Source organism: Homalodisca vitripennis, chromosome X (assembly GCF_021130785.1).
Source record: "Homalodisca vitripennis isolate AUS2020 chromosome X, UT_GWSS_2.1, whole genome shotgun sequence".
NCBI lineage: Eukaryota > Metazoa > Arthropoda > Insecta > Hemiptera > Cicadellidae > Homalodisca > Homalodisca vitripennis.
The window spans coordinates 35,732,295-35,757,341 of record NC_060215.1 but is presented as its reverse complement, the minus strand read 5'-3'; the positions used below and the strand labels follow the sequence as shown (position 1 = coordinate 35,757,341).

The 25,047-nt window shown below is 36.4% G+C and overlaps 1 protein-coding gene across 7 annotated transcripts in view; it reads right to left on the bottom strand.

Annotated features, from left to right (window-relative positions):
* The window catches only part of LOC124368897 (fasciclin-1), a 340,962-nt gene that overhangs the window by 71,447 nt on the left and 244,468 nt on the right, over nt 1-25,047 (bottom strand). For all 7 annotated transcript variants that reach the window (XM_046826405.1, XM_046826402.1, XM_046826407.1 and 4 more), the window contains exons 3-4: nt 22,462-22,643; nt 2,349-2,479 (exon numbers count right to left, since the gene is read on the bottom strand). In XM_046826405.1, the coding sequence (XP_046682361.1) occupies nt 2,349-2,479; nt 22,462-22,643 (313 nt within the window). The remainder of the gene's footprint in view (nt 1-2,348; nt 2,480-22,461; nt 22,644-25,047) is intronic.

Here is a 25,047-nt window from a genome sequence, read left to right as displayed (position 1 = left end):
CAACTTTGTGTAATTCCAAATCGATAATAATACGCACTACTACTTGGACTTGTCAAATATCTGAGGATAATCAACTTTTAGTAATTTCAAGTCGATAATAATACGCACTACTACTTGGTCTTGTCATATATCTGAGGATAATGAACTTTGAGTAATTCCAAGTCGATAATATTACGCACTACTACTTGGTCTTGTCAAATATCTGAGGATAATCAAGTTTGAGTAATTTCAAGTCGATAATAATACGCACTACTACTTGGTCTTGTCAAATATCTGAGGATAATCAACTTTGAGTAATTTCAAGTCGATAATAATACGCACTACTACTTGGTCTTGTCAGATATCTGAGGATAATAAACTTTGAGTAATTCCAAGTCGATAATATTACGCACTACTACTTGGTCTTGTCAAATATCTGAGGATAATCAACTTTGAGTAATTCCAAGTCGATAATAATACGCACTACTACTTGGTCTTGTCAAATAGGTGAGGATAATCAACTTTGAGTAATTTCAAGTCGATAATAATACGCACTACTACTTGGTCTTGTCAAATATCTGATTATTTCTTTTGCCAATACGATGAAGTCCTTTACATATTTACATAATAGAACATACAAATTTTCTGCGTGTGTCAAAAAGAATCTGTCCAGTAAAATCGTAAACTAAACTTAAAATCACAAAGAAATACTTAAAATCATATCAAAATAAATATAAATCTAATAACTAACTGATAATAATTATACCACAGGATGAATAACAAGATCACACGAAACTTTCCACCACAGTTACTACCATAGCAATATTACAATTATTGAAGTAACACGACTTGAGCTGAACCAGGTACAAAGGGCCAAGCCAAATCCATATATCATGTTTGGCAAGGAACATTGTACTTTGTACAATTCGGGTCCTGTTCCTAAGACAATTTTAGAATTTACATAATAAGGTTGGAGATACAGCCAGGGAGACGGCGGAAATATTACACTTTTTCAGAACACAAATTTTATTAGATTTTCTTGACATCAAGTCAGATACAAATTGTGTTTTACTTTTTGCAATAATATTACAAACCATAGTATTCTCAGGGCATTACTGCAAGTTGATAACATAATTATGGTATAACACTAATGGTCAGAACAAACCATACCGCGGCTGGATTGGCTGCTATCCACTGTGGAAGAGTTTCTCCTGAGATATATTTCGCTAACCACGTTAATTAAAACTTGGGTCGAAGTGGGAGGTATCAAAAGGGTTAAAAATACTCATACATCTTTTTTCACATGCAATTATTAAAACAAGTTAAAAACAACCATCAGTCAAGTAAAACGTTATATTGTATTAGTGTTGAAAGAAAGAAAGAAACACTTCTTTATTGAGGCTAAATTAGGACCATATGGTCCTTTCTTACATTTAACCTCTTAAAAAATATGTCTTAATATGCAAATTAAGGCTAATTAACTATAACTTACACTTACAGTATTCCATTCACTCTTCCATTCACACAGTCACGATTCAAAGAGTAGCCCCGCCGGCCGCCCCGATCATCCATCCGGTCCAGGTATTTTCGTCTCAGCTCCGCCACAAACTGTTTTCGGCCTTCAATTTGTTTGACAGGATCTGGTAAGGAGTTCCATAATCTACAGGCGGTAACGGTGAAGGATCGGTTATAGGTTTTGGTTCTGTGTATTGGAATTCTGTGGAGACTTAGTGCACCAGACCGAGTCTCCAGCAAATAAAGATAGTCAACTAAAAATGGTAAAGATCAGTTTGGAACGGAAATGGAAGTCCCCATTTTAGTGCCTTTATCTAGTTGGTCCACGCTGATATGACTATTATTCACGCTTGTTTTTAGGTGCGTGGAGCTAAAATATGAAATATGAAACAATTTATCATTCGATATTTTTAACACTTTTGCTAACATCCCATTTCGATCTCCATCAAAACTAGTGAATCTGATGGCAGCCCCTTTCTTATGGAATTATTTTTTTCAATTCAATGGAAAACTCCTCTATCGATTCACGAAAAACTAGGTTGAGTTATAATACCGTGAATATTGGATCTCTCAATCGGAAAAGTGAAATGAATGAATGATATGTCCCTCTTAAGGAACGGTCTCTAAGTAACAGCTTTATTTAATACAAGCAGGAGTATTGATTCTCAGAATAGATGCTTCCGTTTATTGATTCTTACATCTTATACCCTTTCAAAATGATTATATCCTGTATCTCTTCACTATAAAATATAGTATTAGTGTTTTAGAACCAAAATGATAGTGTTGGAATAAATTCGTCCATTAGTAAATCCAAACATTTACGAAATAAAACATTTAAGAGTCTGATTGTTTACCTGATTCGATGAGAATCCAACTCTATGTTCTCAGATTGGTTGAGGAAGGTCCAAGCATCAGGATTGTACAATGGCGCATCGGGATTCGTTGATCGAACAGGTTCCAGCACATCTTCAATAATGTGCAATACCTATGACAGAACACAAAATACATGTTATTTTCCTTTTAAGAGCTAAATTTAATTCGAACATTTTAAAATACTTCATAAAAACAAAAGTAATCACAATGTCTCACTTTAGTCTAAAATACTACTAAAGTAGTATTTGGACTAATATTTGGAGTAGTATTTGGATTTGGATAATATTTTCCAGTGGGGACATTTTTACGGTATTACTATCTGCGAACAATTAAATTCTTGATACAACGTTTGCTTGTAAAGTTTGTGTAGGATTACAATACAATTATCTCTGTGCCGCCAAAGGTGAGTACGGCCCTGGTTGTGGCCCAATGGGGTAGTAGTATCAATTTCATTAATTTTAGTTATCAATTTCAATTACAAAAGTGGTGCAACCTGCTTTGACTCGGGAAATGACCTGTGCATTGAATCCATACAAACATCAAGCTTATAGGCAAAAGTGTTTTATTTGTAACAAATTATATTATTATGTGAAGTGTTTACTGTTTTCCACGGTAAGAATATGAGTTTTGTTTTATTTTCCTTAAAATTTCTGCACAATATTCTAAGTATGAAACTCGTGTACTTGACAACTCAACTCTACCTGCTTCAATTAGTCTTGTTGTTTTGATTTTTAGTCTGTGATCTCGGCGCGATTTAGGTACGTATTTCTTTTTCCCTAATGCTTGCATTTCTCCTGAAAACCTAGTTTTAGACCTGGTCTTACTACCATGACTGATCCTAATGCTAACATCTGTCACTGAGGTAGAATATGAAAAGAAAATCAAATGATTGTTTTTTGTGGACCTCTTGGTGGCTTAGGATCTTACAAAATAATAACAGGAATGACAATATTAATTAGAAGCCTTTATTGTGATTCTTTTCCTTCACAGCTTGTAAAGCTCCGTATTGAGTGACCAGTTGGGTAAAGTTTATCTCGTGCGCGAGGAAAGTGATTTTCGACAGCTTCATGGACTCCTTCAAGGTTCGTACTTTGTTCCTGTTATTGAGTTTATAATATTTCTGAAATAAAATATATCACGTTTATCTACGACGATGGTATTGTTATTGCGTTATAAAACGAGATGACTAGTGACCAAAATATTCTTAAATCTGACATCGCTGTCATAGTTCGCTATGTCTCGTTCAGCATGGAAGCTAAATCGCAACTCTTCCAAAACATAAGTAGCATCTCAATAACTGCCGTTAAGCTTAATAACTGGTTGTCCAGCTTAAGTTCAGTCAGCATCCTCTGTAGCTCAGTCATTCTAGACTAAGCTCAGTTTCAAACTCAAAGTACAAGCAAAAGCAGGCAAGATAATGACTAAGGTTAAGATGTTACAACAGTTAGCAGGATCAAGTAGGGGAGCGAGCATACAAGTTTTGGTGAACATGAACATGAACCAAGTCTACTCGGCAGCGTAGTTCTGTGCCTCCGTGTGGGTAAGCAGTATTCATGTGACAGAAGTTAATGTTCAAGCTAAGGTGATCAGGTACCCCTATGGCCGCTTCCTTCAACGACTTCCGGGAGAAGAGCAAAGAGTTTAATTTATGAGATATTTTCCGCTCCGAACTTTCTCATTTTATAAGATCTTCCAACTAAAGTAAGCTCGTTGCATTTCCATAAATCAATACTTAGATTAGCGTAGCAGCAACACGCTGATACTTTATTTTTCAATTCCAAATGCGGTGCAGTCGGGTTGTGTATCAGTCAAAACACGTAGATTTTTATATCACTTCCTGAAGTCTGCGTGAGTGACTGAGCACGCTAAACTAATTTAAGTTTGTTTATTAAATTTTATTGGTATTCCCTCGGTAATCAAAATACTTTTATAATCCGAACGTTCAACAAACAAATATCCGGATTAACCCCACCTTTACAATTTTAAGATTCATTCGACGAACAAAACATGTTCTTAAATAAATAAATAAATAAAAATGCCTTTATTGCAAGCGTTTCTCAGTATAACAACTGCTTTACAGAACAACTCTTGTCATATCTTATACTATTTACAATACTGGGAAATAAAAATAAAAACTAAAACCTATAGACTAAAGAAAACACCCAAACAAGACAAATAAATTACTGTACAATCATTTTTCTTAGTTTACTTTTAAAAACAGTAACAGAAGTCTGTTTAAGGTTCTGGGGGAGGTCATTGTACAACTTTGGGCCAAAGTAAGAAAAGCTCCTCCTCCCAAACTCATGCTTGACTCTGGGAAAGTGAAGCAGGTCACCATGGCGGACACTGCGTTGAGAGACCTCCTCACGAAATTGGAGCTTCTCGATCAGGTACCGCGGCTCACCCAGCGCAAGCACCTTGTGGATCATGCCACATGTCAGGATCCTGCATACATTTTCCATGGGGGACAAACTGACAGCATCTCGGAAGGGTGACACATGATCAAAGCGCCTCAAATTGAAAATGAATCGAACTGCAGAGTTTTGCAGTCTTTGAATCCGATCTGTGTCTCCCCTAGAGATACTGTTGCCGTATGCAGGATAGCAGTAATAAAATACAGACAGAACAAGAGAACTCATAAGCCGGAGCTTAGCGGATTCTGACAGCAGACTTCTAAATCTGTACAGACCCCTCAGCCTACCAAGGGTACTGGATAGCATGAGTGACATGATCAGAAAAGGTGAGCTTACTGTCAAGCACAACTCCGAGAGTCTTGACTGACTCAGAGACAGACAGGCTCTCCCCACTGAGCCTTACTCTCACTCCTCTCTGACCAAGGGCCTGCACCAGATTGTGTGGGGCAAGATGAAGGACAATGCACTTACCTATATTGAGTTTAAGGCCATTGTTAACCGACCAAGTGTTGATGTTCACTAGGTCGGAATTTATTTTCTCAATAGCCTCATCAATGGAGCCAGGCTCGTATGACAAGCGCAACTGACAATCATCTGCGTACAGGTGAGCTGCACAGCTTTGAACACAACTTGGGAAGTCATACGTATATAAGTTGAACAATATAGGTCCAAGACAACTTCCTTGAGGAACACCTCGCCTTTTGACAAGTGAAGTTGACGTCTCACTTCCCATCTTTGTAACCTGAATTCTGTTTCCTAGGTATGATTTTACCCACTCGATTGAATTTTTGCCAAAGCCATAAAAATGCATCTTAGCGTACAAAAGTTCATGGTTAAGGGAATCAAATGCTTGTGAGTAGTCCAGTATCACTAGTGAACTACACATCCCTTTATCTTTCGCATCAATTAAGTCACTGAACAGACTTACCAGGGCAGTGCATGTGCTATGATTTTTTCTAAATCCAGATTATGTTTTTGGCAATATGTTTACTTCGTTCATATACTGTGCTATTTGACGTGTTACTATCTTTTCCATAATCTTTGATATTGCTGGTAAAATCGAGATGGGTCTCAGTTGTTGGACACTTTTAGGGGACGTTACTTTTGGCAATGGATGAACAACATTTTCCATCTCTGCGGGAACACACCGCTCATCAATGATTTGTTAATGAGATGAGTAATTGCACCCAAAGCATACGGACTCACGGCCTTAATCATTTGGATGGATATTTCATCACTACCAACAGCTCTAGATTTTATTTCATTTAGTGCTTTTTTTACATCATCTTCAGTGACAGCAGAAAAGCTAAAATCATTCATCGATTCAATTCTCTTACTAGTTCTGAAGACATCGATTTCTTCAACTCTGGCTTCATTTCCATTCCCCATATTGACAAAATACTGATTGATGTCATCAAGCTTCAGTTGGTGTGGAATGTTTTCATTTCTGTTTTTCATAACTATATTACACTGTTTCAAACAAGTCCAAAAATCTTTGGGATCCTTGTTAGTGGATAATTTCTCAGTGAAAAAATCTCTCTTTGCTCTCCACACCATCCCATTCAATTCATTGCGTGTTCTTTTATACACCTCCCAATCTTTACTGTCCCTGGTTTTCCAATATATCTTACGGAGTTTGTTTTTTAGTTTAGTCTGCTTGTTTATGACATCGTTCCTCCACGGGGCTTTCTTTTTTGTCACTCTCTTGCATACAATTGGAGCATGTGAATCAAATACACTTATAACATGGGTAGTGATGAAGTGCTCAATATTGTCAACCCCGTCAATGTGCATTGCTCTCTCCCAGTCAATCTCCGCGACTGCTTTGACAGCACTTTCTGGGTTGAATTTTGAAAAATCTCTATAGGTTATCATTTTTGGCCCTTTTTTCTCTTTCTTAACTTTTACGCAACAATATATCAACTTGTGGTCCGTTATCTTCACCCCTCTATGGTCCCTAATGCCTGCTGCATCGATGACGCCGGTCCTCTCGACCTCGACCGACCTGTCCACTATTATGTGGTCTAACAAGGTGGAAGAGGTTGCTGTCACTCTTGTTGGTTCATTTACTAATTGTATTGCATTGTATTCTTTCAAGAGTCGGCGTAAGTACTTGGCTTCATTACAACTATTTGACAATAAATCTATGTTGTTGTCGCCCAAGTACATAATGGAGTTCGATCCGATAGCCAAGTTAACAAAGATAGAGTGAAACAAAGCTGACAGTGAGGTGTACCTTACATGTGGTGGCCTGTATACCACACATAAACCAAGCCTTACTCCCCTTATCCTCAGGACAACACAAAGAGACTCGATACCAGGGCCCACATCCTCAGTAAGTGTGTGCTGCTCGAAGGAGATTCCCTCCTTAATATACAAGGCAACGCCACCACCTGTCACCGCGTCTGCAATGCTGTGTAAGTCAGCACGCCGATCACATCGCAGAAGTGTGTACCCAGTCATCTGATAATTGTCTGATGGGGTGCCGGGGTGAAGCCAGGTCTCAGATATCCCAATTGCATCAAAGTCAAAGTCACGCACAAATTAGCACATTTCCTCAAACCCTGTATTGAGGGATCTAATGTTGAGTTGCGCGACTTTGAGACGCCCCGTGCCCCCCATCCCAGTTAGTTTCCCGGGACCAGAGAAACATCGCAGCTCCCAGAGGGGTCATGGTCACTGCTTATGGTATTCCCAGGCCCGGGACTCAAACCGAGACTAGACATGTCCTCACCCAGGTCATTGGCTGGTGCTGCATCCAGATACCGCAAACCCGCAGTAATAGCGTTCACAAATAGAGATCACAAGCGAGTAACACCTCTTCTGGAGAAGTGCACACCATCCCGGGTGAGGTCCCGCCTGCTAACACAAGTTTTAGCTTCGACGAATTCAACGTCGAAATTATTGCACATGAGCTCCAACTGAAGGTTGAAGTCATGTAGAGCTTTATAGCCAATGTCACGTCGAATTAGTACACTGTCCAAGAAAATTTTAGAATTTTGAAAATTGGTTTTGACAGTGAACAGCAGATCCGCCATGCTGTGGAGGGCCTCCCGCTTACCATGCCCTCCGTTGTACCCAGGACCCCCCCGATACCCTTTCCTCAAGTTGTTGGCACCAACATGAATATAAATTACCGATAAACTTAAACCTACATAATTTAACAATCTATTCTTAATATCTACTATTTCCCCCCCAGGACAGCACTCAAGATAGGCCCCTTTAAAAACGCACTTACTATTAGCGTGTCTCAAATGTGAGTCACCTATCAACAAAACATTTTTAAAACTGCAGTCCTGACGGTCTGCTGAGGGTGTGGGAGTGACAGCATGAGGCACCGGAAGACTAGAGAGGCTGGTAGGTTGGTCGATGCTGTTGCGGGCTGGTGTGGTGCTCTGATGAGCCGCCGTCATTGTAGCAGGGGGAGGAGGGCAGCTAGCCTCAGCCAAGGTCATCTCGGCCAGCAGGCTGTCGTCTGCTGAGGTCCGCCGCTGTCTCGCCCGTGACTCCGCTTGTCTCAACTCCGCCCGAAGAGCCCTCACGTCGGCCTCCAGTACCTCAATACTTGTCACCAGACACTGGCGCTCCGCTGTCAGTACGGCAATTTTTTCGCGGCTCTCTACAAGCAGCATGTCATTGTCTATGTTAACCCGCCGGTTCACTGCCTCTTGTAATAGAGCGTTGTCTTCTCTACACTTGACTAGCTGAGCATTAAGTTTGTTTATGTCAGCGTCATATTGTTCCTCTAGCTCACCACACGCCACAGACTTATCCTTATAACTATTATTTAAGTCCATGCAACGATGTTCCATAGACGCTAGATTGCTAGTTATGGATTCAACCTCATGTTTTAGTTCACTATTCTCCTTTGATAAGTCATTTAATTTGCTCATCAGGGAGCTAATATGAGGAACTAATTGTTTAATTGCACCTTCTTGAGAGGTAATGTAAAAAATAACGTAAATAAAATAAGCTTTCCCAGAGGGAGTAGGGTTAATTGACCGTTTTGTATTGCCATTGTTCCATGCAACTATTTGAAACTGAAATGGGGTCAGACTGAAGATTGGTCCTGCGATTAAGACACGATAGGTTAGATAATTACTCGCATCTTGAATGACTGCACTTATCAATCCTTTTCTGGAGGAATGCAATGTATTAAACAAGGAAGTTGCAGATTAAACCCAACCTTGAATAAAAATACTTTTATTAAACATTATTCTAAAAGGTGATTATTTTCCTGTAACTCGTTTGAATTATGATTGAATCAGATAAGAATTACGGCTAAGAAAATAAAAACGTCTCTTTAAAAGAACATGTGAAACAATAAAAGCTAAAATGTAATTTACAATGATGAGAAACAAAGTGTAATAAGAGCTTTAATTTCTAGTAGTATTTCCCGAGTTATGTAATACACAGGGAACCCTTCTCATTTAAACCCAGACAACTTACAGAGGACTGCGAGGGCTTCCTCTGTAATACGGCTTCTTGTATTCTACTCTGGGTAGGGTTACATACTGCATTTTGTAATTTCACTTAGTTAAAAGTAAAAATTCATTCACTTCATTGTTGAGGTATAATCATTTCGTGGAAAGCCCAAGCACAAACATTAAAATACATTGTAATTACCCTGTTTTATACATGTAAAATATGGAATTAGAGACATAATGGGATGTAAAATTAATTACAGTTCTTAAAAATAAAATGAGTTGTATTCGCACCACGGTTACAATATGGCCAGTTTTCTGTCAGTGGGCGTATTTACTCAGGTTTAAGTACCAGATTACCTCTGGCACACACCAAAGTACTATGCCTCGCACTTTACTAGTCGAAAAGTTACAGAGCCTGACTCGATATAATGGAAAGGTTTAATCATTTGAACAAATGAGGATATGAAAGATACAAAGTTGGGCCAAGTGCAGAGTATTTACAGAAAAATTTAATTAATACTGAAATTGTTTTTGGGAAATACAAGTCAAAGTTGAGTTCTTGATTAATGAAGTAATCAAGGAATAAAGTTTAACTGGAAGCAGATGGTGTTCTAGAGCGCAACTTTGAGAAAGTTCTGTGAGGAACGAGAAAACTGAGGTTACAATGTGTATTAAGCTCCGACTTTAATGTTTAACACGCATTCATATTTACCATACGGTGTTTTTGCTTTCCTCTCCATATAGCAATTATTATCTGTTGTGTACATTTAACGGATGCATTAAAAGTTTGACGTGTTTTGATTTTTAAATTAAAAAGTACCGACAGAGAGTAAGTTACCGTAAAATAAAAAGCCCAATTTCATGTCGGATTTACTACCTAAAGTGGAAGACTTCGGTTTAGTATATCTGGATAATATTTATGGCAACTCATGGTTACACTATGTGTTTTTGAAAATTATAGATACAACTAAATAGAGAAAGAATAATAAAATGTTTATTACTACAATTATTTTAATTACCATACCATAAAAATTTATCTCAAAGGCGCTTAGTTTGGGATGAATGTAAACTCTGCACATTGTCCAGTAACAGCACATAAGATATAAGAAATATAGTGACCAAAACACACACATATAATGTTGAATCGTTTACTATGTTTTTATTTTGTTTTTAATCTGACTATTCAATTACGGCAGCTAAGATTCTGTAGTATTATCTTTATCGGGCTTCTTATCAAGAAATGAAAGGCAAATTAAGTTTGAAATTATGTTCAACATTGAATTTAGATTAAAATATTCAGATTGAAAACATTGTAATTCGTGTATATATACAGGGTGTCCCGTAACTCTCTGGGCAATGGTATAACGCGTTATTGCTCAGGTTAAGACAAACGTGATATGCCATATGAACATGAATATTAATAAATGTTAATTAAAACAATTCTTTTCCAAATGGTTTATTTTTTGGATGAGTCATTTCGAAACCGAAGGTTTCATTATCAGGCGACTCCATGAATAAATATTTACAAGTAATATTAGTTGTAATAAAAATAATATAAATATTTATGTGTGTAGTCGCCTGATGATGAAACCTATAGTTTCGAAAGGCTTAGTCCAAAAAATAAACCATTTGGAAAAGTAAGTTTTTATTAACATGTAGTAATATTTAAAAAGTTTTCCGATTGCTCCAAGAGTCTTAGGTATGAACATGAGTCTCCGATGCTTAGTTTCTCATCTGTCTGTCTGTATGTGTTAAAACTATACCACAGCCACTATTCTCCTGTGATGTATGCAATTGCCTCAGGCCCAAAGTTGTACAATGACCTCCCCCAGAACCTTAAACTGACTTCTGTTACTGTTTTTAAAAGTAAACTAAGAAAAATGATTGTACAGTAATTTATTTGTCTTGTTTGGGTGTTATATTTAGTCTATAGGTTTTAGTTTTTAATTTTATTTCCCAGTATTGTAAATAGTGTAAGATATGACAAGAGTTGTTCTGTAAAGCAGTTGTTATACTGAGAAACGCTTGCAATAAAGGCATTTTTATTTATTTATTTATTTAGGTCCTGACCTGAGGATCGAATACTCGTGGCCCTCCTTAGAAGGTGCGTTATATATCATTGTCCACTACCGTCAGGTATTTCACAGGAGAAGTAGTTCCCAGTATCTCGGGACCGAAATGTCAGGCCAGTGTGATCCATTTGTGTGTGACCAGTAACACGGTACGGGGAGGTGCCACTGAGAGGGGTCTAATGTAGGCCTAGAGGCCATGTTACATAATGTAAACTCTGTCTTGTTGACAATACAAAGCACTCGGTTCACCTTGTCTCTCTTGACTTCCTTCACCTTGTCAATTACGTGGTTTGACGACTGATCGATCTGCAATTAGATGTATTTTATTGAAAAATATCAATTCTTATACATAAAACCTTATGAATCTCAATTATAAGACGTTTAGTAACTTTTAGCTCGTTTTCAGAATAATTCTTTAACTCAAACGTTCATATTTTATTCACAAACTAAGATAACAAAAATCATTTCTGTAATCAAGATAATTGATATCATCTTAGTTTCAAAGTACATTTTCACTGGCAAGAAGTTGATCAAATTTGGTGTCGGGCAGTAAACCTGTCTAGTGTAAAAATATCTTTGTACCGCGAGCCGTTTTGCAGCTAGAATCGGACTAGAAATCCGCGAGAAATGGAGAGCAAATATAAAGCTTTCAATTCTAAATATTGTCGAGATATTACTGTCATGTGTGAACTAACTTTACATTGACAGTCGTAACAGCCAACGACAGCAAACTGCACTCACGATTAAAACTGCTTATCCTTGTTCACAATATGTGACAGCACTCGCACAGGTTCTCGTGGAACTTTACTCGCCAATTTAAACGCAGCCTGCACTAGCAATCTTTTAGTGAGACATTAAACTTGCGCGATTTCAAGCCAGTGTCTACGCAATTTAATGTTTTACTGATAAACATTACTGAAATCCCATAGATTCTCAGAAACCATTCACTCACAGCTACGATATTGTGCAAACTAATCCATGTCCAAAATGCCTACTATGGGAGAATTTGACTGCCTACTAAATGGCTCCATTCGACAGACAGTTAAAGTACAAATCAACAGAAATCTTGGAACTTCTGCATAAGCACAATGCTGGCCTAAACATCATCTAAACTCACATTGGAATGCAGACAAACAACAGTATCTACGTGATAGTATTTCATGTGTGTATTGATTTCTTATATTGCAATAAGAGCATCTTCAAAGAAACTGGAGTGGTACCCGAGTTTGGAAACTCCGTCAAAACTGGCCTTCTAAGTTAAAACACACTGACCTAATGATGTGAAGTTTTTCATACTCATGAATGGAAAGTTAAAGACACGCATGAGATGTTTCCGTCTAACGAATCACATTTTGCAATAATGTTAACGTCAACCTTACGGTAAGATCAGTACAAGAATTTCATTCCTTGATGGCAGCTTATTTCCAGTATTTTCGAAAGACCAATCGTCATTACGAATTTTGTCAAAACAAGGGCTCCCGATGTCGCCCCTAAGGAGTGCACTAGTTCATAAGCCTTTTGCTGTGAGATAGATTAAATGAATGGCTCGATTGTTTGGCTTCCAGGTCTGGTTGCAGTGAAATGGGATAGGGCCACTGGCTCGTGGGTACATGGGACATCTCGCCGTACAAGTGCCATCGATGACATCCTTGTTGGAGGCCAGCTACTTTTAGGTCTGGTTGCAGTGAAATGGGATAAGATCACTAGCTCGTGGGTACATGGGACATCTCGCCGTAAAAATGCCGCCGATGAGTTCCCTGTTGGAGGTATATTGCTTCTGAGCCTATTTGAATTGATATAATAAGGCCCAGGGCGTGGAGATTATTCGGTGTATTGGGATAAATATATTTGGTACAGTGTAAGATCCTTAAAAACAGATAGTCAAACACAAACAGTTCCCGCACGTGATGTGTAAGGCACATGGGATCATGTATAAAATTAAAAAAAAAACTGTTAAGAAATAAACGTATTTGAACAGTAAACTGTGAACAAAACGTCGTTTTATAGCATTGTTTTCAATAAGCATTGTCCACATTTTAAGGCCACGCATAAGAATTGTAGGATTGAAACTTGTTGTTATCAATAAGTCATGGCATATTCGTATGCTCAGTGATACGTTTTAAACCGAGAAATATAATAAATATATGACATAAACATATAAACATCGATATATATATATATATATATATATAATACAATCCTTCCCCTGATTAATCATACTACTAACTTAAGTAAAGTCTAAATCTCTCTAAAAAAAAAAAAAACACCAACTGTAAATCTGACAGAGAATTTAAAGTACAGTGTATACAGCCTGTATATGTGTGGATTTATGTTCATTTGCAACAAGAGATGGACCCTACGCAATCTTGCATCTTGTGTAGTGAAGTCTCCTCACTTGGACAGCTTAGAAAAGACCCTGGGACTTTGATGTGTGCTTTAAGTTTTGTGCGATGTTTCTGGCTACTGCTGTGTAATATTTCATATAGGTCTTTACACTTTTTATTCATTTGACTGTTACGGAGATGCAATGTTCCGTAAGAAACGTCAAATATTTTTCTAATTTAAATAAGTTTATTCATATTGTTTTGTACAAAATTTAGCTATGCTCAAGTAAACAACGTCAACATAATTTATGCTACATTACATAAATTGTAACAAGTCAATCACTTACAAAATGTAAAAAGTATTCTAACTTAAAATGTGTGTGCCTGTGAGTGAAAGAAACTTTAAATTATATTATTTTCACTCATTTACAAATTCATCAACAGCCCGGTAGGCCCGGTCTAGGAAATGGTATTTTTGGGAAACTTTCAATTTCTTATGGGAATTTTAGTGAATTTTGAAATGTGGGGGAATCTTGTTATACAATTCCAGACCTGAGTAGTAAACTCCAGCTTCATATAAGGTTAATCGGTGGGTCTGGATCATAATGGTGATTATTGAATTTTGTTTGATATTTTATGTACAGTCAGAGAATTTCATAAATATATAGGGAAGCCAAAGTCATAATTCTAAAGTGGAAAAAAAAGGGTGTGCAGGACTTCCCGTATTTCAGCTGAAAAATTGTCCGAATAATTCTTTTTTGAATTACGAAAATCCTAATATAGTCCACCAAGTTTCCCCAGAACATCACTCAATTTTCAGGTGCGAGTAAACGTAGGTGTAGGTTCAGCCTCAGGTGTAGCATCCCCAGGATTGACATCTTGATAAATAATCCTGATCATAAAGCAAGCAGGGCTTAATTTTTAAGCACTAATGCTACATGATCCTTCCACTTCAAGGCAGTGTTCATCACGACCCCTAAGAACCTCGCCGACGACACCATAGGAATATCTATATTTGCAGGTGTATAAATTTGGTTTCTGCAGGTGCATCTTAATGAGCTGGCTTTTTTCTCTGTTCAGAGCTAGACCGTTTGATAAAATCCAATTCTCTGCTTCGTCCAAAGTTTTCTGCAGCTAGTTATTGAGCTCATAGACATTGTTATTGGAAACAGTCAGTGTTTCGTTGGCAAAGAGGAACACCGACGAACCCATGAAGGCTTGTGGAAGGTCGTGTAAGTATTCCAGGAATATGAAGGGGCTTATATTGATCCCTGGGGCACTCCACGATCGTTAATTTCCCAGGAAGATTGACAAATAATACCAGCACTATTTACATAAGATACCCGCTGTTTTCTACCAAAAAGTTAAGAATTCAATCAAAATCTAAATTTACCGGGCCTAGTAATGTTCACATTTCTCTAAGAGAAGAATATGATTGACGGAATGGAGTGCTTTAGTAAGATTAAAAATGATAGATGCTACGTGTTCCTTACTTTCGATTGACTGTACTGTTTCAATAAATAGAAATACTTAGATCTATTGATCAAGATTTAAAACGAAATCTGAATTGAAAGTCTGTGAGAATTTTAAATGTATTTAAGAAAGTAACTAAACGAAACAACAAGTTTTTTTTTAATTTGAACCATACAGACAAAAGAAATATTAGACATATCTGTCTTGCAGTGTTTTTTGTACAACGGTTTTACACAATAGCGTACTTTAAATTTTGTGGAAAACTGACACTTTCGAAAAAAACATGTATTATATCAGCCAGATGCTTAAAAATAAAAATTATGGTAGTTTTTAAAACGGCTGTTGGTATACCATCTCACTCTGAGAAGTTTATGTTTTTGAGTGATAAAATTACCTTTGTCAATCCCTTCGAATTCGTAGAATATAAAAACATCGAGTTGGGCCTGGCATTACCTGTTAGAGATAAACAAAATCAATTGCGTCTGCTTGATTTAGACTAATATTGATAGCTATATTTGTGAAAAATGTTTGACTGTTCAGAAACTTTGAATAAATTTGTGATTTCTTTCCGTTTACGAGTAACTTTATGTCTTTACAGTTTGGTTTTTAATTGTACCAGTTTTCCTACGCACGACCTCCTGTATTATCCTCGACTTATTCACCGCACCCGAGATAAACCTGAGATTCGCCATGCATCTAGCACGTGTAATTACTTTTTGTAACAGCTTAGAGTATGTCTTATATAGTGTGCTATATGGCGAGGACATTTGGAGGTGCGCTGAGCCTCAAACAGGTATCTCTTCCTTTTACAAGAAATTTTTATGCTAGGAGTAATCCAAGGGGGAGAGCTAGATTTGTGTTATTTTCTTTGATGGGCACCAGAAGAATAACTTTTTCGAAATAAAGACTGAGAAAAGTGATGAAATCTATGGTCTACATTAGTCATCTCAGAAATTTAAATATTTTCCATTCCTGAGTGTGACAGGAACCGTACATAATGCCTTATGTTTTGTAGAAGAACTATCGTATGTTTTTACTGAATATTAAAGTTGATTTTTGTGCAAGAGAATCAATATTAAATTACAAGCATAAAATGATCAAAGAGCCCAGGTTCCACTATAAGACACAAATAGGGAGGAGTTAAAGAGGTTAGAATATTATCAATACAAGATGCGAACTCCTTACTCGTTACTTGTAAGAAGTTAATTTTGATACATACAAAGTAAATAGGTCACTCAAATCCACCTCTTCACGATGTTTTGAAAGGAAGTTTAAATTAAAACCTCTGCAACAACAATCAATCTAAACAAAACTTTTTGAGACTGTGATTTAGCAAAAATTGGATTCTATTAAAAAAACTATGGGTTTTGACTTTGGATTTCCATAAATAGATAAGATTATAAACGAATACTCTCCCTTTCGCACTTAGAGCCGAGTACTCTAACACGCCCGCTACACAGAGAACTCTGGACTGACAGTTAAGTGATTAAGCCTTCACATCCCTCTTGACAAGAATAGCAGCGCCGCCACCACTACTGGTTCTTGAGAAACTAGATTTAAGTTCATAATTAGGGATTGTGTTTAACAAGGCTTCACTTAGTCCCGGTCCCCTGCAATTAGATCACGACGACCGGTCCTCAGGCAAGCCGTTAAAAGACACAGAACTCTAAAATCTGGTTTTCACACTTCTAATATTATAACTTGAAATAGTAATAAGTTGAGCAGGGGAATTATCAGCTCCAAACACAGGGACAGGGCACTCAGATAACGCCATATATATATATATATATATATATATATATATATATATATATATATATATATATATATATATATAAAAATAAATTATTATCTCACCAGAACAAAGTATCAGCAAACAGAAATAAATCACATATGTTGATAATATCGAATAAACTTAAAATCTTTGTTGGTAAAATCTGAGGTAATTGAGGCTACTTTGTAAATATTGGAGTTTGTTCACATACTTGATGTTTTGTATTTATTTGCTTTGTATTCCTTTTCATAATTGAAATAAATGTGCTGCTCTTCTTTTCCACAAATAACGTAGTTATGGTGGCAAGCGTTGATTCTGTGCAAATGTTGGGTTTAGTTCCATTTCATCTTGTTAGTGCAGCATCTGAAATCTGACATTGGTCTTTTTTGGAGTCCCACAAAACGGCTGCTCGCGATAAAATAAAATAAATTTAATTTCTGATTCTATCATTCGCCATGATCAAGTAGACAAATGGATATACTAAATCGACAGATGTGGCCCAACAAAGGCGTGGGCGATCGTAGAGTGAGAAAAGTTCATGATTAAGTTGCAACACGCATGCCGTCCACAGTATGTTTAAGGTGGTGGCATTTTGTGTTTTTGGAAAGTATTTTTATGTTACATTTACAGCTCTTAAAGAAACTTCTCATATAGCTAGTAACGTGTTTAATGAAAATTAAGTGTTTTTTATATGGTTTTAATGTAACTAATAGTTTTTTTTTCTAAATAAATAATATGTTACAACCCTTATACTCCACGTGCATATTGTAAAAAATTCACATTTTTATTTTGGTTCAATAAAAATTTCCAAATGTCATATTTTAAATACGCACTTCACTTAGATGTATTACAAAAAGTTCGACTTTTTTGTATTCAAGGAAGTGATCTTAAAAATCTAGGAACTTAACATTTTTCAAACCCAAAATTGATGGCACCAACTCGAGTATATCAGTTCACGTAAACTGAACAAAATTATCGTACCGTAGTCCCGCTCAACTGTCGAACATAACAGTTACGTTACGATGTTTACGTGTAACACTGCGCGTTATTTGTTAGCAACGTTCCAGGCCACTTATTTGTTGCCAACCCTTCTGTAACATAATAATTCGCAGCTGCGTCCATTCTCTCATGTGTTGTACCGCGGCCAGTGTCGAGCATAACAGTTACGTTACGATGTTTACGTGTAACACTGCGCGTTATTTGTTAGCAACGTTCCAGGCCACTTATTTGTTGCCAACCTTTCTGTAACATAACAATTCGCAGCTGCGTCCTTCCTCTCATGTGTTGTACCGCGGCCAGTGTCGAGCATAACAGTTACGTTACGATGTTTATTACGTTACGATGTTTACGTGTAACACAGCGCGTTATTTGTTTTGTCGCATTCTTTTGCGAATAATACAACCAATAACCTGTCAAAGTATTTGGTACTATCCAAAGTAAATAAATCGATTTTCCGCCATTCCTTTAAGTACTCTCGGGTCCGAAATGTTTCACTCAACTTCCGCTTCACACTAAAAATTCAACAAATGAAAAATTTTTTTTGCAGGAAGGCAATCACTTCGCTTTATTGTCGACTGACCGTAGGGTTTGTCACAAGCTTTTTAGTAGAGCAGTTTATTTTAAAACATTTACTCTTTACATTGTTTCACAATGATGTTTTCTATACTTTAAATTATGTACTTTATTTTTTAAAGAGAATTATTTACCATCAGATGTTAAATCAGGCGGATAAAAAAATTTTCAAATAATGCTAGACTGTAATTATTATTATTTGTAATTTATATATGTAAGCACACACACACACACACACACACACACACACACACACACACACACACACACACACACACACACACACACACACACACACACACACACACACACACACACACACACACACACACACACACACACACACACACACACACACACACACACACACACACACACACACACACACACACACACACACACACACACACACACACACACCACACACACACACACACACACACACACACACACACACACACACACACACACACACACACACACACACACACACACACACACACACACACACACACACACACACACACACACACACACAACACACACACACACACACACACACACACACACACACACACACACACACACACACACACACACACACACAATTGAAGTAAAGTAATAGAAAGTGGAAGTTTATAGGAGAATTAAATTAGGGAACACTATTGTAGATCTTGGCATGTATTTGGGTTATTGATAATTTCAGTGTTCATTATGTCAGATTAGTGCGGTTGATAATATTAAGATTAATGTTTGTTAATACTGTAATGTAATGAATTCCAAAAGACTGGCTCATACACAGTTTGCAATATTGAACAATAATAATGATTTGTCATCCCGCACGCGCTTGAGCGCATGGGATAATGTAATTCCCATATTTGTAAAACAAAATTTTTGTGAATAAAGCATTTTTGAACTTTGAACTTTGAACACACACACATACACACACACACACACACACACACACACACACACACACACACACACACACACACACACACACACACACACACATGTGTGTATGCATGTATGTTTTGCTATTTTTTTAATTAACAGAAATAAAATAAATTTATTTATGTTGCGCTTTTGGTTTGGTTCTGTGTTCCGCGGCTATCGTAGATTTCTGTATATCCTGATGTTTTGTGTTCCTAATGTAGCTAAATGCACACATTAGAAAACGTAGAACAAACAAAACATCAGGTCATGAAACAAACGGCCGTAGGGAAACACGTTTAAAGATCCGTACATACAAGAGAATGTGACAAAACAAAATTACTTTAAAACTTCCGTTGATTTATCCAAATACGGACAAATTGTATTTTATTTGTCGTTGTTGTTTATACGACAAATATTGGGAATAACCAAGAAGTAAACAACTTCAACGGAGAAGATATATTTATATTACTAAAAGTTGGCAACCTGTTATAAAGAAGTTATAAGTTATATTGATCGCTGATTGGTCACAATGATCGGTGACAGGTCACGATAAGCGTCCGCCCCCTTCAATCACATTTATATGCGAATGTGAATCACTGGTTCTGCCAGTTTTATTTTAACATTTTCTGACTAAATATGAATTTTTGAAAGTAGGCTAAAATATTGCTATAGTAATAACAAGTAATTTAAATGGTACCAAAAAAGAAATTCTTTGTACAATTAAAAGCACAACCATTAAAATGTGACTTTAGTGCAGCGCTTGATGGATGGTAGTAAAAAAAGACTATTCAGACTAAAAGCATAATCATTACCCAGCAGGGATCCACCTCTGACTGGTTTATACCTTCCAGTTGAACCCATCACTGGGCACAGCAAAAACCGATGTGTCACTTAAATCTGGGCAACCTTATGGATGTCCAGGAGCGGCATATCACTAACAGAAAATTTCGAGATTCTGGGGTTCATGGGCAATTCGATATGTCTAGTCTACTGTGGGAGATGACTGTTTGAGATGGTGGCGTATGTTCCCTAACCTTAGAGGTTCTTTCTAGCCTCAACAATGGTATGCCACCCCCTGCCTACTTAGATTGGAGAGGTTGGTTAAGAGCTGGCCTCCCCTTCTTCCGGGGAGACATGACTTTGAGATGTAGTGCCCTAATTCTTCCTCATGGATCTCGATAGGAGGCGGCCCCTACTGCCTAACCTTACCCATCCTGAATATCCTGTCACTCCGGAAGCAGCGCAAAGGTTCTTACAGGACTAAGTGCAATTTATAAGCTTCTTGTCCTAAGAGAACAAAAGAAAATCATAATCATATTTTCTCAAAAATAAAAAGTACGAAGACAATGTTCACCCAGATTTTTTAAAACAGGAATGGAGGCTATAACAAAAATATAAATGTTAGTTTACATATTACGTTACCCTTTTCTAGCATCGAATTAATGTTAAAAGTTATCGTATTGCAATAATTTTCCATATTCCAAAAAGATAAAAACTAAATAAAACGAGCATATGCTCTGCAAGAACAGTATTGTACTAAAGTGGTCTTTGTATCCCCCAGATATTTGACAAGAGGTGACGATGAGCCGGTCTCATTTTGACCTGTCGGCTCTCAGTGCGATTCCATCGACAATGAGCCCGATTGCCATTAGTGGGTTTAATGGCTGCTGATTGCCAATCAGCTGCGGTTAGTGGTCGTCCATACGCCGAGATTACATTATTATCTAAGTTAAAATCATCTCGCTGCCAGATTACTCTGGATATGGACAGAACAATTATCATTCATTTATGGTAAATATTGCATACTTAACTTATTATCTCTCTACGGCTTCACTCTTTTCATAATTTTTAATTGTTGTACTATCTCAAGATAGTACAACAATTAACTCGGAAAAAGATAAATTGGCTTAATGCTAATATCATTAAAAGTTTATACATGTATTATGTATTAATCAAAATTGTTGAACATATAATTTTGCTAAGAAAAATATTAATATTAATTCCTTCATAATATTTTTATTCGGATCCAAACAAAGGTTAATAAATAACATAATTTACAAGTGCAGCATTCTTTAATTGCATTTTACTGGAACAAAACGACCCTGTTAGGAGTAAAATTGAAAACAATTCAGCCTCATTCTACTAGCCACTTTCACTAACTGGAATTTAATACGATAGTAACAAAGTAAAATCCGTGGACGTTACAGTTAGTAAAGCTTTTAACACTGACTACGTCTTTGGAATGTTTGGACGTTCCAATTAAATCCGCAGAAACTTAATATTGTGACAAGAATTGGACAACTTTTCTTGTTAGAAAACTTTGCGACTCTGCAAACTTGTTAATTATGATGCAAGAAAAAGTGGGATATGGCAATAAATAACATTTTTTCTACAGAAAGTTTTGTGGAAGGAGCTGCAATTATTGTGGAACTATTTCTCCTCCCCAGTTTTGGAACATTCAACTTTCACAACTGGGGAGTTGTTACATTAAATGTTAATCCTGTTAATGCACACCTCGCTGCTTCTTTGAGTGATACGGTTGAAATCCCGTAGATCAACTCTTACTTTTAACATTTTACCTTCGGATATGTATTGATTTGTATCTTTCAACACAGATTTTTACAAATCAGATTCCTTAAACTAATTGTCTTGATAAACTTCAATAAATAAGTACGAAATGTTATAGAGATATTCATTTGAGATATTAGTACTTTTATATTTATTTAGAGAAAGGTGTGCTACACGTTTTAATTTATTTATAAAAATGTGTCCATCGGTTTTAGTTTTATATGTTCAGGACTAATTGACAGGTGGCGCAGTGTAGCGGGTACAACGGTCATCGCAAGATAAACGGATCAAGTAACGCCGAGCGTGGCTGCTGCTTGGATGGGTGACCGCTGAGCGATCCCGACCTTGCAAGCAGCCCGCCTGCCCGGCCGTTGGGGGTGGTCACCTTTAAGCCGTTTGTCTCCAGGTTAGAGAGGGCTTCTTAGTCCTAACTTCGCCTGGTAAAATAAGACATCTTTACTTTAGTTTCCAGTTGTGGCATAAATTCAACCATTCTCTTCGTAAAAAATACTACGGAAACACAGGAAACCCTACCTGTTTGCGACCGTTGAGATTGGTGTACACCAAGTTGGACCTCTGACTCAGAACTTTGGCGTTGTTGACAAAGATTTCATCCTTGACTCCAGTCCGTTGCCTAGTGATCCACAGAGGAGGATTGCCCTCGAGCTCCGAAGACACGTAGTATCCAAGCTGGTTCAGGTTCTGAGCCGAGTTAGCTGCAACAGATCATATTTATTATAGTCTTTTACTATGTTTCAGCTATTAGTACTTCTAACATCATACTTCGGAATTTCTTGGCTGGAAAGTTTTATAAAGCGTTTGGGTGGTTTTTATTTCTAAACATTCCTGGCTGGATGACTGATTTCACTGTTATCTATATACTGTACCTAATATAGATGAAAGTAGCCTATATCAATATCAATTGACTCATACAGTACGACCAGTAAATATGTCATACGTCGTACTAAATAAATACAGTGCATATTAGCGTATTAGCTGAAATTTTATTTCTGTCCATAACCACTTATAATATAATTTAATAAAATCATCCTAAAACTCAACATATAATACTAAAAAATACAAAATTATGGAATACTATGGCCGAAGTCAACATCACATGTTGCCACTAATTTTATTTTTATTTGTGTTAGTACAAAATCGTATTGTAAGACGCAATTAGAACAAAACACGTGACAGCAAATATCGTTATGAGTTTGTTACTCGTTCAGTTAGGCATTAACAGAGCTTGTAGAGCCCAAATAGGAGAAAATCTCAAAATGCTTCGGTGAAATTCAGATAGTACCTGTGCTTTGACCATCGTAATTTGTAAAACTGTTCGTTTTTTGATACATTATGTGTAGTAGAATTACCAGTACATTTTGGCTTTTTCACTCATGTTTACACAGTTAAACTTTTAAACACAGAGCATTCAAATTTTGGTATACTGTAAAAGGGTTAAAAATAACTATGTTATTGCAACATATGTGTAAGAGGCTGAAGATTGGATCCTAGATCAGTCAGTTTAAAAGTGGACAAATGGTCAACACGTGATATTACCACACATAAGGTTTATACCTGAAATTGTTGTGAAAAGTATACAAACACTCCGAAATGTAGAAAATTATTGACAACAATTACATTTAAAAACAATTCATTGTGAATGCAGGAAATCAGATATTAAATGTGTTTTGTCAGTATTCTTTGAAATTTAAAGATGGAAAAAACCAATGGAATGTGAAAGTTATTTTGTTAATAAAGTGTTATGGACTCTTTATTTGATTAAAAAACCTGCTATTTAAATATTTCGAGTTATTCATTTTGTAATTCAGATATGAAATTTATTAGCTGGCGTTTACTCCGGAGATTAGTTTGTGTAGGATAACAGTTTATAATTCATTTAATAAAAATAGTAAAAATATATTTCTTTTTGGTCATTGTTCAATTTGTATTTAAATATAACGTTTAAGCATTTTTTCCATGAGATTCAATTAAAAAAATATGTTCTTTATCAAAATATGAAAGTTGCATAGCCCTTAATATTTTTCTTTGTGTATTTTATACTCATTTACGCGTATTATATTTTAGAAGACTTGCTAATAAACAACTGAACAAATAATAAAAGAAAATACAATGGTTGGAATATATCTTATATTTGGCTCTACGGTATTTAATCTGATTGCTAAATATGGGGTGGTATTTGTACCTTGAATATATTCTTTAACTCCGGGTGTAATAGAAAGTTCTTGAGTATTACCATATAAGAACTGTTGAATCTTAAATAATTTTTAGATATTAACTTTGATCGTACTGTTAAGGTGAACATCACTAGCACGCTTTCAAATACTTTTTAGTCTTTCTTGATTTCAGTTTATACTCTTTGGAATATTTAAAAGATATCCAGTTTTTTTCGGAAACCCAACGAAAACCCTAAATAAACATAAAAGTGTTTGGATACATATTAATTATACATCTGAAATTAGACATCTGTCATAATTTTATGAATAAAAATAAGGGCGTGACAGTTTTTGAAGTATAACATTGCTATTATGGGGTTAAAATTAGGATTGCTGCCAGTAGATCCGGATCGTATATTCACTTTAGATTGATAAACGATGTTACAGTAAGATAATGCAATAAGAGGTGCAGAAGCCTCACTCGTATTTTACACAAATACTCGTTAATGATAAGTATTATACTTTTATATGGGTATTCTACAAGGTAGGTTCAGCTTGACTGTTGATCCGGATCGTATATTCACTTTAGATTGATAAACGATGTTACAGTAAGATAATGCAATAAGAGGTGCAGAAGCCTCACTCGTATTTTACACAAATACTCGTTAATGATAAGTATTATACTTTTATATGGGTATTCTACAAGGTAGGTTCAGCTTGACTGTTGATCCGGATCGTATATATTCACTTTAGATTGATAAACGATGTTACAGTAAGATAATGCAATAAGAGGTGCAGAAGCCTCACTCGTATTTTACACAAATACTCGTTAATGATAAGTATTATACTTTTATATGGGTATTCTACAAGGTAGGTTCAGCTTGACTGTAGTTATTGAATAGAAACTAAGTTCTCTGCAGTTCTATTAGCACGGAGTCGATTGGCT